This window comes from Desmodus rotundus, chromosome 1 (genome assembly GCF_022682495.2).
Source record: "Desmodus rotundus isolate HL8 chromosome 1, HLdesRot8A.1, whole genome shotgun sequence".
NCBI classification, from domain to species: domain Eukaryota; kingdom Metazoa; phylum Chordata; class Mammalia; order Chiroptera; family Phyllostomidae; genus Desmodus; species Desmodus rotundus.
The window spans coordinates 95,695,250-95,709,934 of NC_071387.1; the positions used below are offsets into that span (position 1 = coordinate 95,695,250).

The following is a 14,685-nucleotide window of genomic DNA, read 5'->3' on the forward strand; positions in this document are numbered from 1 at the left end:
AGTGCCATCACACTTGAGGGCATAGATGTTAGGAAGCCGGCATGGCGCTCTGGTCAATAAAATCGATAGCTGGAAGCTGCCTGTTTTCCAGGCAAAGGCAGTGCAGTAGCAGCGCCGCCATCTTCCCCGAAGGCATCTTCCGGTGCCTTTTCCCCAAGTTTGGTCAGGAGTTTCCTGAATAACAGCGAGAGGTTTCCGTTAGTCTTGCAGGCGGTTGATTCCGATTCCTTCCTGACCTGCCCTGGACACACTCAAGTACCAGTCCGGCGGCGGCTCCCAAATCCTGGGGTCCGCCAGGGGTCGAGGCCGGGACGGAGAAGTTCGTGGAGCCGGCTTCTTGGGTCCAATGGCACCGCCTTCGGCTCGGCTTTCCGCTAGGGGAGCAGGAAAGGCCGGACCCGGCCGGAGAAGGGGAAGGAAACCAAGGGCTATGAAGTTCGCGGACGTGGCCGTGTACTTCTCCCCGGAGGAGTGGGGGTGTCTGCGGCCCGCGCAGAGGGCCCTGTACCGAGACGTGATGAAGGAAACCTACGGCCACCTGGGCGCACTCGGTGAGGCCCGGCCCAGTCTGCTTCCGCGGGGCGAAAGGGTTGGAGGAGCTTGGCGGTTGGGGGGCAGAGTGTCCAGGCTCCTGGCCTGCGACCAGGTTGTGCCAGGGGAGGAGGACGGGGGCTTGGTAGAAGATGCACCGGGTGGATATTTATCCAGAGTTAGGTATGAGCTCGACTTCTGACTAAGGTTCTTCCCCAGGGTGCGCAGGTCCCAAACCAGCCCTCATCTCCTGGTTGGAACGAAATACTGACGACTGGGAACCAGCTGCCCTGGATCCACAGGAGTGCCCAAGCGGGTTAACAGTCCAAAGAAGTGAGTGCAAAAATGTCCGTGGAGGGCCTGCAGCTTCTGATGACAGTCCAGAGTTATGGTACTGGACTAATAGTACCAATGACCCATGTTCCAGGGCTCCATTTCCCGAGTTCATTTCACAGTTTTAGGATATGTTTAGGACGGTGTTGGGTCGGTCCACCACACAGAGATTCACACATCAGTTTGCACACCAACGATCTGCAGTTCTCTATTGTGTCAATGAATCAGTGAGCTTTTAAAACAAGCTACTACCCTCCTGTCTACTTCCTTGGATCCCCGCCCCCAGCGTCCTTTGAATTGGGTTCTGACTGAGTGACCCTATATACCTCTCTGAGTTTTCTGTGTTTGGGTTGAAGGGACCTCATGGAGAACAGCTGCTTGGGGTGCAGGGGCCTCTTTCTGCCCTTCTGGCAGAACCCTGACCAGTTCAAGACATACTGTACTCCCCTCAGGATCAAGCAAGGCTCTGGTTAACTCCATTCAGGTAGAAGGGCCCCAGATTCACCACAGGGGCCGATGGAACTGTCTGGGATGGAGTTTCTATACCAGATTTCTAAGGCCAGGACTATCTAAGATTCAAATCTTACCATGGTATTTTCAGGCTTAAAATCATTCAGTTTTTGCCAAAGTGGGTTGTCAAATGGCTGTCAGTTTTATCTAGTCACTTGGGGAACTTGACAAAAATACAGATTCTTGGAACCCATCCCAGAACTAGTTATTTAGTGTTGTAGAAGTCTAGGAATGTGTGTGTTTTGATAGCCCCAATTGATTTGGGTGTATGCTTAGGTTTGAGAACCATTGGCTATAGTTCAAGGTCCTTACAGCAGTGGCTCTCAGAGTGTGGTCCTCAGACCAGTAGTAGCATCACTCCTGATCACCTTAGAAATGCAAATTCATGGGCCTTGCTTCAGACCTGCTGAATCCAAAACTGGGAGTAGGGCTCAGCAGTCTGTTTCAGTAAGCCTTCCAGACGATTCTGATCACACTAAAATTTGAGAACCATTGGCTTAGAGGGTTTCCACTTCTTGCCTTACATTTACCTCTTCAGAAACTTTTTTAAAAAAGATTTTATTTATTTATTTTTAGAGAGGGGAAGGGAGGGAGAAGGAGAGGGAGAGAAACATCAATGTGTGGCTGCCTCTAGCCCACCACCCATTGGGTACCCAGCCCACAACCCAGGCATGTGCCCTGACTGGGAATCCAACCAGGGACCCTTTGGCTTACAGGCCGGCAGTCAATCCACTGAGCCACAACAGCCAGGGCAAAACTTTTAATTTTTAAAGTCAGCTTAATCTATAAGAAACCTTCCCCAATTTCTCCAAGCTGGGTTAGGGGCTCCTGTAATTCCCTCCATATTTTCATAGAGGGTATTACACTAGTTTGTCTGTCACTAAAACTCCCTGAAGATGGGCTGAGTCTTTGTCTTATAACCTGTAACACTGTAATAAGCAAGAGTAGTAGCCTAGTATTCGTTCAATTAATCTCTCCTGTGTCCCTGTAGAAACCAGAACCAGAAAGAAGACTGAAGAGATGGAAGTATTCCCACCCAAGGAGGCACCACGAAAGGGAAAGAGAGGGCGGAGGCCCAGCAAGCCCCGACTGATTCCCAGACAGACATCTGGGGGTCCCATCTGCCCTGACTGTGGTTGTACCTTTCCTGATCACCTGGCTCTGAAAAGCCACAAGTGTGCCCAGAATCTAAAAAAGCCTTACCCTTGCCCAGACTGTGGGCGCCGCTTTTCTTACCCATCCTTGTTGGTCAGTCACCGGCGGGCACACTCTGGTGAATGTCCCTATGTTTGTGACCAGTGTGGCAAGCGTTTCTCCCAGCGTAAGAATCTCTCCCAGCACCAGGTTATCCACACGGGGGAAAAGCCCTACCATTGCCCTGACTGTGGCCGCTGCTTCCGTAGGAGCCGGTCCTTGGCCAATCACCGGACCACACATACGGGGGAAAAACCCCACCAGTGTCCTAGCTGTGGGCGACGCTTTGCCTACCCATCCCTGCTAGCCATCCACCAGCGCACACATACAGGAGAGAAGCCCTACACCTGCCTGGAATGCAACCGCCGCTTCCGCCAGCGCACCGCTCTCGTCATCCACCAGCGCATCCACACTGGCGAGAAGCCATACCCATGTCCAGACTGTGAGCGGCGCTTCTCTTCGTCCTCTCGCCTCGTGAGCCACCGGCGAGTACACTCTGGAGAGCGTCCTTATGCCTGTGAGCACTGTGAGGCCCGCTTCTCTCAGCGCAGTACACTGCTCCAGCACCAGCTCTTGCACACAGGAGAGAAGCCCTATCCCTGTCCAGACTGTGGACGTGCCTTCCGTCGGAGCGGCTCCCTAGCCATACATCGCAGCACGCACACTGAGGAGAAGCTGCACGCGTGTGATGACTGTGGCCGTCGGTTTGCTTACCCCTCACTACTGGCCAGTCACCGGCGCGTTCACTCAGGCGAGCGACCCTATGCTTGCGACCTGTGCTCTAAGCGTTTTGCCCAGTGGAGCCACCTGGCCCAGCACCAGCTTCTGCACACTGGGGAGAAGCCTTTCCCCTGCCTTCAGTGTGGCCGTTGCTTTCGCCAGAGGTGGTCTCTGGCAGTCCACAAGTGTAGCCCCAGGGTCCAAAACTGTAGCCCTAGATCTGTTATAGAGGGACCCAGTCAGAAGGACAGTGCCCTTTAGAATGGGAAGTACTGTCTTAAGTTCATTTCATTTCATGGAGGGGCCCAGAGAAGGGAAGGAGAAGCCCCAGGTCAGCAGGGCGGATTCAGTACTATAACTCAGGTCTCCTGCTGCACAGACCTGAACTTGAGTATATTCCACCACGCTGGCTGCCTTATTCTGTCTAGAACAGATAGTCCCATTAGGAGAGGTGACATCTTTTGCTTAAAGTTTAACAAGCTACCCTACCCTAAAAGAATTTCTGTGTGTGGACATCAGGGTAAAATTCTTCCTATATATTTTAGGGTCTGTCTGTCTTTTAGACTTGCACATTAGGAATACCTGTTCCTTTGCATGCAGACAGGAGGATCTCAATAGGTGGCAGGATCTTACCCTACTCTGCCTCTTTCTGTATACCAGGTTTAAATAACCTTGTTTAGCCCCCTTATAATACTGCCAAGTGGTTTTCTACCCTAACTTTAAAACTCCCTCGACAGGGAGCTCACTACCTCAAAAGGCAGGTCATTTCATTGTGGGATAGCTGTGATTTTTAGAGCACGGTTAAATGGCACATTCTCCTTCCCTGTAAGCCTTGCCTGAATATGTTTAATTCTACATGGCAGCCTTTCAGATAACTTAATCACAACTACTTTGCCCCCATGTTTTCAGCATTAATTTGGTCAATCATTCCTTAAAGATAGGGTTTCACTTCCCACATATGATCTCCAAACAGGTGCTTTTTCACTATCCCTTTTAAAGAGTCATACAAAAACAAGCCAGCATACCATACCTTCTTGGTCTATACTTGTTTTAACAGCTCTAGATTGCATTGGATTTGGGAGGAGTGCAGCACTGTACCAGGGGTTTATTGGGTTGCAGACACCCAAATACCTAAGCTTTTTTTTTTTTTTTATCCTGATTTTAGAAACATCAATCAGTTGCCTTCTGTATGTGTCCTGAGAACCAACCCTACAACCTTTTGGTGTACGAGATGATGCTCCAACTAACTGAGCCACCCAGCCAGGGCCCTAAGCTTTTTTAAACCACATGCTGTGAAGCTAAGTCTTCTGCACCCTGTGTTTGGAAAATTGGTTCAAGTTGGTTCTGGCACATAAGTGCAGTGAACTTTGGGAAAAGATTGATCTTAAGGAAAAGCAGGCACAATATGGGCTAGCAGCAAGAAGTGAAAAGAGGACCAGCTTGTACTTTACCTGGTGGATTTGGATTGGTTCCTGGTAGCCAGTGGTTGGAAAACCCTAGGTCTCACTTCAACCCAGAACCTTCCATGAGCTCTCAACTTTTTTATCCCCCCCCCCCCCCAAAATGAGGTGAGATCATTCAAGGAGGGTAGAAAGTTAGGTGATTGCATATAAAGCAGAAAGAGTATACATAGAGTTACCAAGTTGTGTTCTTGTCTGCCCCCTCACATAAGCTTCAGAAGTCAGCAATGTGTCTTAATTCTTGATTTGCTTCCATGGCACCCACCCCCGAGTAGGTGGGTGCTCAGTAAAGCTTACTGAATTGAATGAACAGTCCTATCACTTCACCTTGGGTGGCTGCGCCAAGTTGGAATTTCCATAGCTGACTTGTCTCATTCCAACACCTGGAAGGGGTCATCCTACTCCTGTTGCTTCTTTCAGCTCTCCTGATCTCAGCCCCAGAGTAGGGGAGCAGCTGGGGAACCCAGCTTTTGTGTTTACCTCTGTTCTGGTGTTTAGCAAGTTGCATTGTAACTGTTTGTCCTTGGATGATGATGAGCTACCCCAAGGCAGGGGTCAGACCAGATTGGGTCTCATTAAAATGTCTATTGAATGAATTTGGTTCCTTGTGGAATTACTGTTCATAAAATGTAAATCTAGTTCCTTGCTAAGATAGAAATTTTTACAGTTCTGATGGAGACCTGCCCTACTCTAGCAGAGACCAATTAGATGCCTAGAACCCTGTTTTAGGACTGGCTCTTTTCCCTACTTTTATCACCAGGTCAACCAACTATATCCTTACCTAGGAATTTTTAACTTTCTTTGGGCCTGATTGTAACTCATTAAAACTTGGGTGCCATTGGTGGCCAAGTTCCATTGTGTGGTCTACGGAGGGCAGAGATGCGAGACAACTTCTAGGTCTCAATCCTAGGGTCCATTTGATGACTAGCTGTATCTTTCAAGTAAATTCTCCCTTCTGCTTAAGATAGTTTGAGTTTCTGTTACTTGCAACCAAAAGAATTAACTTAATACACAGTCCCAATATGGGTTAATCTTCCATGTGCCTTTATGCCTATACATGAACTATGAAGAAAATTTTCTGATCTCCAACCTCAGTTAAAGCCTCTATTGCTTTAAGTCTTCCATATGTCTTGAGCCAGCGAGTACCTTCTCCTTCAATAAGAAAACAGAAGGTATTAAATAGGAACTCCTTCAACATTCCACTCCCCACTCTGACTCCAAATTTACCAGTGTGAACACTCATACTCGCTTGCTTCTACCCTACCTCAGGAAAGCCCCTCATATGTAATGCTCATTAACACCTGTGCCTGGTGTGTTGGACACTGCATCAACTGCCCCCTCAGGGATTTTGCTCCATCTATTGTTTTTCTCTCTTAGTTTTATGATTACAGAGTCCCTCTCTTGTATGGAACACACACACTCCAGCCTATAAGCATGCTAAAATCTTTTTATTTTTTTAAGGAATAATTTATTTATTTTTACAGAGAGGGGAAGGAAGGGAGAAACATCAATGTGTGGTTGCCTCTCATGCGCCCCTATCCAGTGACCTGGTCCACTTCCCAGACATGTGCCCTGACTGGGAATTGAATCGGCAACCATTTGGTTCTCAGGCCAGCACTCAGTCCATGAGCCACACCAGCCAGGGCTAAAATCTATCTTTAACAACAATAACTTTCCCTCTGGCCTCTGTCCCCATCTCCCATTTTCAGCTAAATTTCTTGAAGCAGTAGCCATTGTGTTTATTCTTTTAAAAAATATGTATTTTATTGATTATGCTATTACAGTTGTCCCATTTTTTTCTCCCTTTTATTCCCCTCTGCCCTGCACTCCCCTTCCCACCTGCATCCCCTGCCCCCCTTAGTTCATGTCTATGGATCGTACATATAAATTCTTTGGCTTCTCCAATTCCTACACTATTGGCCTCCCCCTGTCTATTTTGTACCTACCAATTACTCATTATTTCCTGTACCTTTTCTCCCATTCTCTCCCCCTCCTCCCCACTGATAACCCTCCATGTGATCTCCATTTCTGTGATTCTGTTCCTGTTCTAGTTGTTTGCTTAGTTTGTTTCTTTTTTTTTTTTTTTTTTTAGGTTCAGTTGTTGATAGTTGTGAGTTTGCTGTCATGTTACTGTTCAGATTTTTTATCATCATCTTTTTCTTAGATAAGTCCCTTTAACATTTCATATAATAAGGGCTTGGTGATGATGAACTCCTTTAACTTTAACTGGGAAGCACTTTATCTGCCCTTCCATTCTAAATGATAGCTTTGCTGGATAGAGTAATCTTGGATGTAGGTCCTTGCCTTTCGTGACTTTGAATACTTCTTTCCAGCCCCTTCTTGTCTGCAAAGTCTCTTTTGAGAAATCAGCTGACAGTCTTATGGGAGCTCCATTGTAGGTAACTCTTCATTTTATCTTGCTACTTTTAAGATTCTCTCCTTATCTTTAATTTTGGGTCATTTAATTATGGTGTGTCTTAATGTGTTCCTCTTTGGGTACAAATTCTTTGGGACTCTCTGAGCTTCTTGGATTTCCTGGAAGTGAATTACCTTTGCCTGATTAGGGAATTTCTCCTTCATTATTTTTTCAAATAAGTTTTCAATTTCTTGCTCTTCCTCTTCTCCTTCTGGCACCCCTATGATTCAGATGTTAGAACGTTTAACGTTGTCCCAGAGGTTCCTAAGCCTCTCCTCATTTTTTTGAATTTTTGTTTCTTCATTCTGTTCTGATTGAATGTTTATTTCTTCCTTCTGTCTCAAATTGTTGATTTGAGTCCCAGTTTCCTTCCCTTCACTGTTAGTTCCCTATACATGTCTCTTAATTTCACTTTGCATAGCCTTCACTTTTTCCTCCATTTTGTGACCATACTCAACCATTTCTATCAGCATCCTGATTCCCAGTGTTTTGAACTCTGCATCTGATAAGTGGGCTATCTCTTTATGCTTAGTTCTATTTTTGGAGTTTTGATCTATTCTTTCATTAGGGCCATATATTTTGGTCTCAGCACAGCTGTTATGATGTAAGGGGTGGAGGGTTAAGTATTTCCCAGGGTGGGACAATCCCTGTGGCTGTGTTGTGGTGCTGTCTGTGGGGGAGGGGTCAGAGAGGGAACAATGCTGCTTGCCAGGCTCTTGGCCAGCTTTCAGTCACTTCCCCTGCTACCCACAAGCAAATTGGGCCCTTTTGGTGCTGATTCCCAAGTGGGTGGGTTTGTGTATGTTCCAGGACCCTGTGGGTCTCTCCAATGAACTCTCCTGTGAGACTGGGAGTTTCTCCTGCCACCGCAACCCCCACAGGTTTTTACCGCTAGAGGTTTTGAGGCTTTATTTCCCTGAGCAACCATACTCAACCATACTCAAACCTGGGTGGTGGGGTCTGTTTCACTCCCCAGTTGTTCTTCCCAGTTATCTGTATGCAAATGTGGGACTGCCTGGTCCATCAGCCACCACTTCACCCACCCCGGTCCTCCAGCTGCCACCTTGCTGCATGTCCTCTCCACCCTGGCTGTCCGTCTGTGCCCCTCCTACCAGTCTGAATGAATGTTTCTTCTTAACTCCTTGGTTGTCAGATTCCATACAGTTCGATTTTCTGGCAGTTCTGGTTATCTTTTTTAAAAATTTGTTTTTGTCCTTTTGGTTGTACAAGGAGGCAAACTATATACACCTACGCCTCCACCTTGGCTGAAACCCATTCTGTTTATTCTGTGGTCTACTGTAATAGTATTACAGCCACTTTGTTGAGCATTTATGGTATAGCACGTACTGTTAAACATTTTGTGTACATTCTAATCTAATTTTTACAAGAACCCCATAAAGTAGGTGTTAGGAGATGCTTCTCCATGGGTTTCTCATGTTGCTACCTATCTTGCTAAGTATGCCAAAAATGCAAGGCCCTGCCTCAAATTCTCAGGCTTCAGTGAATTCCAGATCTAGAGCTCGAATGAATGAGGGGAGGCTGAGTACTGTTGGTTAAGGATCATGTTACATTGGCAAAAACATATGCAGTAGATCTTCCTGTCCTTTTCCAAATGTATGTGCAGCCATTCACCAGGGTGGCTAGAACTGATAAATAATACAGTAAAGTAGCAGGATACAATATAAATATTCAGAAATCCATTGCATTTGTATACACCAATAATAAACTATCAGAAAGGGAAACTTAGAAAACCCATTAACAAGTGCATTAAAAAATATACCTAGGAATAAATTTTACCAAGGAGGTGAAAGATGTATTTTCAGAAAATTATAAGACACGGAAGAAAGAAATTGAAGAAGTTACAAGTAAAAGGAAGCATATACTCTGCTAATGGATAAGAAGAAATAACATTGTTAGAATGCCCATACTACCCAAAGCAATCTACAGATTCAATGCAATACCTACCAAAATACAATGATGCACTTTAAGAACTAGAACAGCCCTGGCTGCTGTGGCTCAGTGGATTGCACATCAGCCTGCAAACCAAAAGATTGCCAGCAGGTTTGATTCCCAGTCAGGGCATGTACCTGGGTTGCAGGCTAGGTGCCCCATTGTGGTCTAGGTGCCCTGTTGAGGGCGTGTGAATCAATCAATGTATCTCTCACACATCAATGCTTCTCTCCCTCTCTTTCTCCCTACCTTCCCTTCTCTCTAAAAATTAATAAATAAAATCTTTTAAAAATGTTAAAAGTAATCCAGAAAATTTATATGGAACCACAAAAGACCCCAAAATAACTACAGAAATCTTGAGAAAGAAGAACATATTTGGAGGAATCATACTACTTGATATCAAACTATACTACAAACCCATAGTAATCAAAACAGCATGGTACTGGCATAAAGACAAACATATAGATCAATGGAACAAAATACACAGCCCAGAAATAAACCCATGCCTATATGGCCAAATACTATTTGATAAAGGAGGCAAGAATATACAATGGGGTAAAGACAGTCTCTTAAATAAATGGTGTTGGGAAAATTGGACAGACACATGCAAAAAACACAAAACCAAAACTAGACCAGTTTCTTATACCATATACAAGAATAAACTCAAAATGGACTAAAGACTTAAATATAAGACTCGAAACCATAAAACTCCTAGAGGAAAACATAGGCAATAAAATTTCTGACATTTCTTTTAGTGATATTTTTTTCTAACATATCTCCTTGGGCAAGAAAACAAAATGAAAAAATAAACAAATGGGACTACATCAAACTAAGAAAGTTTCTTTTTTTAAAGATTGTATTTATTTTTATAGAAAGAGGGGAAGGGAGGGAGAAAGGGAAAGAAACATCAATATGCAGTTGCCTCTCATGTGCCCCCTTACTGGGGACCTGGCCTACAACCCAGGCATGTGCCCTGACTGGGAATTGAACCGGTGACCCTTTGGTTTGTAGGCCCACGCTCAATCCACTGAGCTACACAAGCCAGGGCCAAACTAAGTAAGTTTTTGCACAGAAAAAGAAACCATCAATGAAATGAAAAGACTACCCACTGAGTGGGAGAACGTATTTTCCAATGATACATCTGATAAAAGGTTAATATCCAAAATTTATAAAGAACTCATACAACTCAACAACAAAAAACAAACAAACAATCCCATTTAAAAATGGGCAAAGGACCTGAATAAACACTTCTCCAAAGAGGACACACAGATGGCCAATAGACATATGAAAAGATGCTCAACATCACTAACCATCAGAGAAATGCAAATTAAAATCACCTCAGATCATCACCTCAGATGATCTCACCTGAGATGAGATATCACCTCACACTTGTCAGAATGACTATCATTAATAAAACAACAAGTGTTAGCAAGGGTGTGGAGACAAGAAAATCCCCATGCACTGTTGGTAGGAATGCAGATTGGTGCAGCCACTATGGAAAATAATATGGAGGTTCCTCAAGCAATTAAAAATGGTATGACCTTATGACCCAGTGATTCAACTTCTGGATATGTATCTGAAGAAACCCCAAACACTAATTTGAAAAAATATATAAACCCTTATATTCATTGCAGCCTTATTTACAATAGCCAAACTATGGAAGTGACCCAAGTGCCCATCAATAGACGAGTGGATAAAAAAGCTGTGGTACATATATACATTACTTGGCCATTAGAAAAAAACAACCATGAAATCTTACCATTTGTGACAGTGTACTAGAGGGTATTATGCTAAGTGAAATAAGTCAGTCAGAGAAAGAAAAATACTATATGGTTTCACTTATATGCGGAATCCAAAGAACAATACAAATGAACAAACAAAACAGAAACAGACTCACAGATAGAACAGACTAATGGTTGCGAGGGTAGGGGGCTGGCTGAAAAAGGTGAAGGGACTGGGAAGTACACATTGGCAGATACAAAACAGCCATGGAGATGTAAAGTACAGCATAGGGAAAATAGTCAATAACATTGTAATAAGTATGTATGGTGCCAATGGGGTGCTGGAAATATCGGGGGGGGACACTTTGCATACTGTATACCTGAAACTGGTACAAAATATCAAAATATTGAATGTAAACTGTAATAGAAAAAAAAAGGTTTTAATACATGACAGAGCATTAAAAAAAATTTGCCCATAGCCCATATTTGCTGATATTATCCATTCATTTCACTGACGATACTCTTCAAAACAAAACAAAAACAAAAACCCACAAAAAAACAAAACAAAACTGGGAAAAAGCAAAAAAGAAAAAGTAGTATTAATTGATCTTTGAATTAAAACTTAACAATCAATATAGAGATATCCTGACCAGTGTGGCTTAGTTGGTTAGGCATCCTCCTGCAAAGAGAAAGGTCAGCAGTTCAATTCCAGTCAGGGCACATGACTGGGTTGCAAGTTCCACCGCCGCTCAGGGCATGTTAGGGAGGCAACAGATTGACGTTTCTGTCTCACACCAATGCCCCTCTCGCTTTCTCCCTTCCTCCCCCCTCTCAAAAAAAAAAAAAAAAAGTCATAGAGAAGTTCCTGGTTTGGAGGATACCACTGAAAGCAAAAGCAGAAAATGCTGACATGCCGATTTGAAAGTTAATGTTAACATATTTGGGAAAGAGGCAGAAGCCCCTAGAAGGAAAGATACCACCACAGGATCAGGTAGTTTTGCTTGTAGCTGTGCCATGTTGTAAGTCTGTGTTCCTGGTCCTGTTGCTAACAATGAGTCATTCTTGCAAATAAAAGAAATATACTCACAGGATACTTTGTACAAATCCCGAGTGGTGGTCAAGAAATATGGTTGGAAGCAAAATAAGTTCATTTTAAAAATTACTATGGAGGGTGCAAAATTGTGATTCTTTGTGGTAAAATTGACCATTTTAACCATTTAAAAATATACAGTGCATTCACAGTGTTCTATAACCATCACCACTATTTTCAGAACTTTTTCATCACCCCAAACAGAAACTCTGTACCCATTAAACAATAAACAAATACACAAGTGTTATATTTGTAATTTTGATAGTTATTACCAAATTGCTTTCCATGGAGGTTGAATGAATGAATTTATACTATTATTAGCAATATACGGGAGTTCCTCTACATACACCTTTAATAACACAGTGTATCATTCATTCCTTCATTCGACAGTTATCTTGGGCAACTGCAAAATGCCATGTAATGTTCTAGAAGATGGAGATGCAGCAGGGCACAATACAAAGTCCTTGCCCTCATGGAGATTAGAGGTTATAAGGAAAAGGGAGATGATATCAGGAAGTAGTCAGTGCAGTATGAGTGGATGAAAGTGATGAGGGTATTGTTTTGGACAGGAGTATCAAGAAATTTTTTAATCCTTGCTCATCTGATAGGTGAAAAATATTATCATGTACTTTTAATTTGCATTCCTCTACTATAAGGAATAACTAAGAACTATTATTTTTTCAGCCCTGGCTGGTGTGGCTCAGTGGATTGAGTGCTGGCTTGCAAACCAAAGGGTCGCCAGTTTGATTCCCAGTCAGGGCAAATGCCTGGGTTGAGAGAGGTCCCCAGACGGGTGGCGCATGAGAGGCAACCACACATTGATGTTTCCCTCTTTCTCCTTCCCTTCCTCTCTCTCTAAAAATAAATAAATAAATTCTGGGTTTTGGGGTACCTCCTCATAATTATGATTACAACTATAAATTCATACTTATTAAGTACTTACTTTGTTTAGGGCTCTACACTAAGCACTTAGCTAAACCTGGGAGCCAGGTTTAAAGAAAAAAACCACAGGCCCCAAATGGCAACACTCATGCTGAAAGCCCATGATACCAAGCCTAGATTTAATACCTGATCTAACTGCAGTTTCAACTTCTCCCAGAAACATAATCTTGATCAACCAATATGGAATTTTCTGGTCATCACTAGTAAGGTAGTCTGCGCGGGGGACCCTTCTCCATCCCCTCACCCCCATGAAGAGGCAATCTAGGAAATAAAAACCTTCCTTGTCTCTTCATACAAAAAAAAATATCTGCAGGCCCCAAAATAATCCTTTTTTTTTTTTCTCTCTCTCGCGAACAGCACTCCTACCCCAACTTTCTTCCTATTAAATCTTTCCATTTGTACACCACCTTGGAGTGCCCTTCTAGTTACGAGATGGGATGCTGCCGGATATATGAATTGCTTAATAAAGCCAATTATATCTTCAAGTTTACTCGGCTAAATTTTCTTTTCTAACACTTTGAATCTGACTCTGCCTTGGTGATCAGTCACCTGGCGTTTCTATCGCTCGGGTTCAGTGTCTGAAAAAGGGACGGCACTTCTGACCTCTGAGCATGGGCCAAGTCAAACACTCAGTGGGAACCTGTTCCCGCAGCGGGCTAGGGCTAACCCTGCGCGAGCACCCAGAGCACGGTGTTCGGGCAGACTCCCCCAGCCCTCCTTCCCCGCTCCATCCGCCTCAGTTCTCGCCCTTCAGCTTTAATTCACCTCCAGGTCCCGGACATCCGGACCTCACGTAAATGTCAGAAGGGAGGAGCTTCAACCGATCGGAAACCCCTGTCCCATCTCCAGGCCTGGGAAACCCAAAGCAAGAGACGCTGCCGCCACTCAGCACCCGCCAGCTCCAGACAAGTCGCCCCTTCTCCCTCAGCGTTCGAAGAGGCCGCTCTGGCAAAACCAATCACAGCCTTCCTTCCCGTCCGCCGACGCGGTCCAATCCACGCACTTCGCCGGCGGGTTTCCTGTGCTGAGGGTCCAACCTCTCGTCTGGGTGCCCCTGGGTACGAAGCGACGAAGAGGTAATGCTAGGGACGCTGAGGCCGCAGAGGCGCTACTTTGGCTACGGACAGGACTATGAGTCCTTGATGACTTTTTCTGAGGAAAGCCAGGAAAGCTCTAGCATTTCCATAATCCTGGAAACCTTTTTCTGAGAAGTACCGAGGGGCCTTCGCCGCCAGGGGTCCCGCTCCCGGAAGGTGTGCCCGGGGAGGCCTGAGTGGAGGAGGGAAAGACGCCCAGGGGCCGCGATCCGAGCGGACTTGGCCGTGTATTTCTCTCCCCGAGGTTTGGGGGTGCCTGCGGCCCGCACAGAGGGCCCTGTACCGGGACGTGATGCGGGAGATCTTTGGCCACCTGGACGCGCGGCGAGGGCCAGGCCTCTGGCCTGGACCCCGTAGTCTGTGCCAAGAGGGATTGTTGACTCTAGAGACAAGTGGCCTGGAAGTGTGGGGCACTGAGGAAGCAGCCTCACCCTCTCTCGGGTCCTCAGCCCAGCCCAATGTTTCCCCTCGCAGAATTCCCAGGACCCAAGCCCTTTTATCTCTTGGGTAGAAGAGGTGGAGGCTTGGAGCCAGGATGCCCAGGATCCAGGGAGTGAGAGCCCAGCAACCGTCCTTAGAGGCAAGGGAAAGGCCACAGATACTTCACTTCAATCCTTCACATACTTCACCCAGCATGTAACTTTTGAGAACCCTCTCTCCTTTCTTCATGCTCAGATCCCCAGCACACACTACACCTCCAAAGTCCTATCGTGTCTCCCTG

General features: G+C 45.1%; 1 protein-coding gene across 1 annotated transcript; it reads left to right on the forward strand.

The window, feature by feature from the left end:
• The first annotated feature begins 20 nt into the window (after positions 1-20).
• On the forward strand, positions 21-5,344 carry ZNF689 (zinc finger protein 689). The gene is made up of 3 exons (XM_024560292.4): positions 21-551; positions 751-864; positions 2,366-5,344. Exons 1-3 carry the CDS (start codon positions 347-349, stop codon positions 3,547-3,549), a joined length of 1,503 nt encoding a protein of 500 aa, XP_024416060.1. The 5' UTR covers positions 21-346; the 3' UTR covers positions 3,550-5,344.
• The last annotated feature ends 9,341 nt before the right edge of the window (positions 5,345-14,685 follow it).

Coding starts and splice junctions, on each gene's coding strand:
- ZNF689 (XM_024560292.4), top strand. CDS start 347: ATGGCACCGCCTTCGGCTCGGCTTTCCGCTAGGGGAGCAGGAAAGGCC. Junction 552..750: donor CGGCCACCTGGGCGCACTCG/GTGAGGCCCGGC, acceptor GTTCTTCCCCAG/GGTGCGCAGGTCCCAAACCA. Junction 865..2,365: donor CGGGTTAACAGTCCAAAGAA/GTGAGTGCAAAA, acceptor GTGTCCCTGTAG/AAACCAGAACCAGAAAGAAG.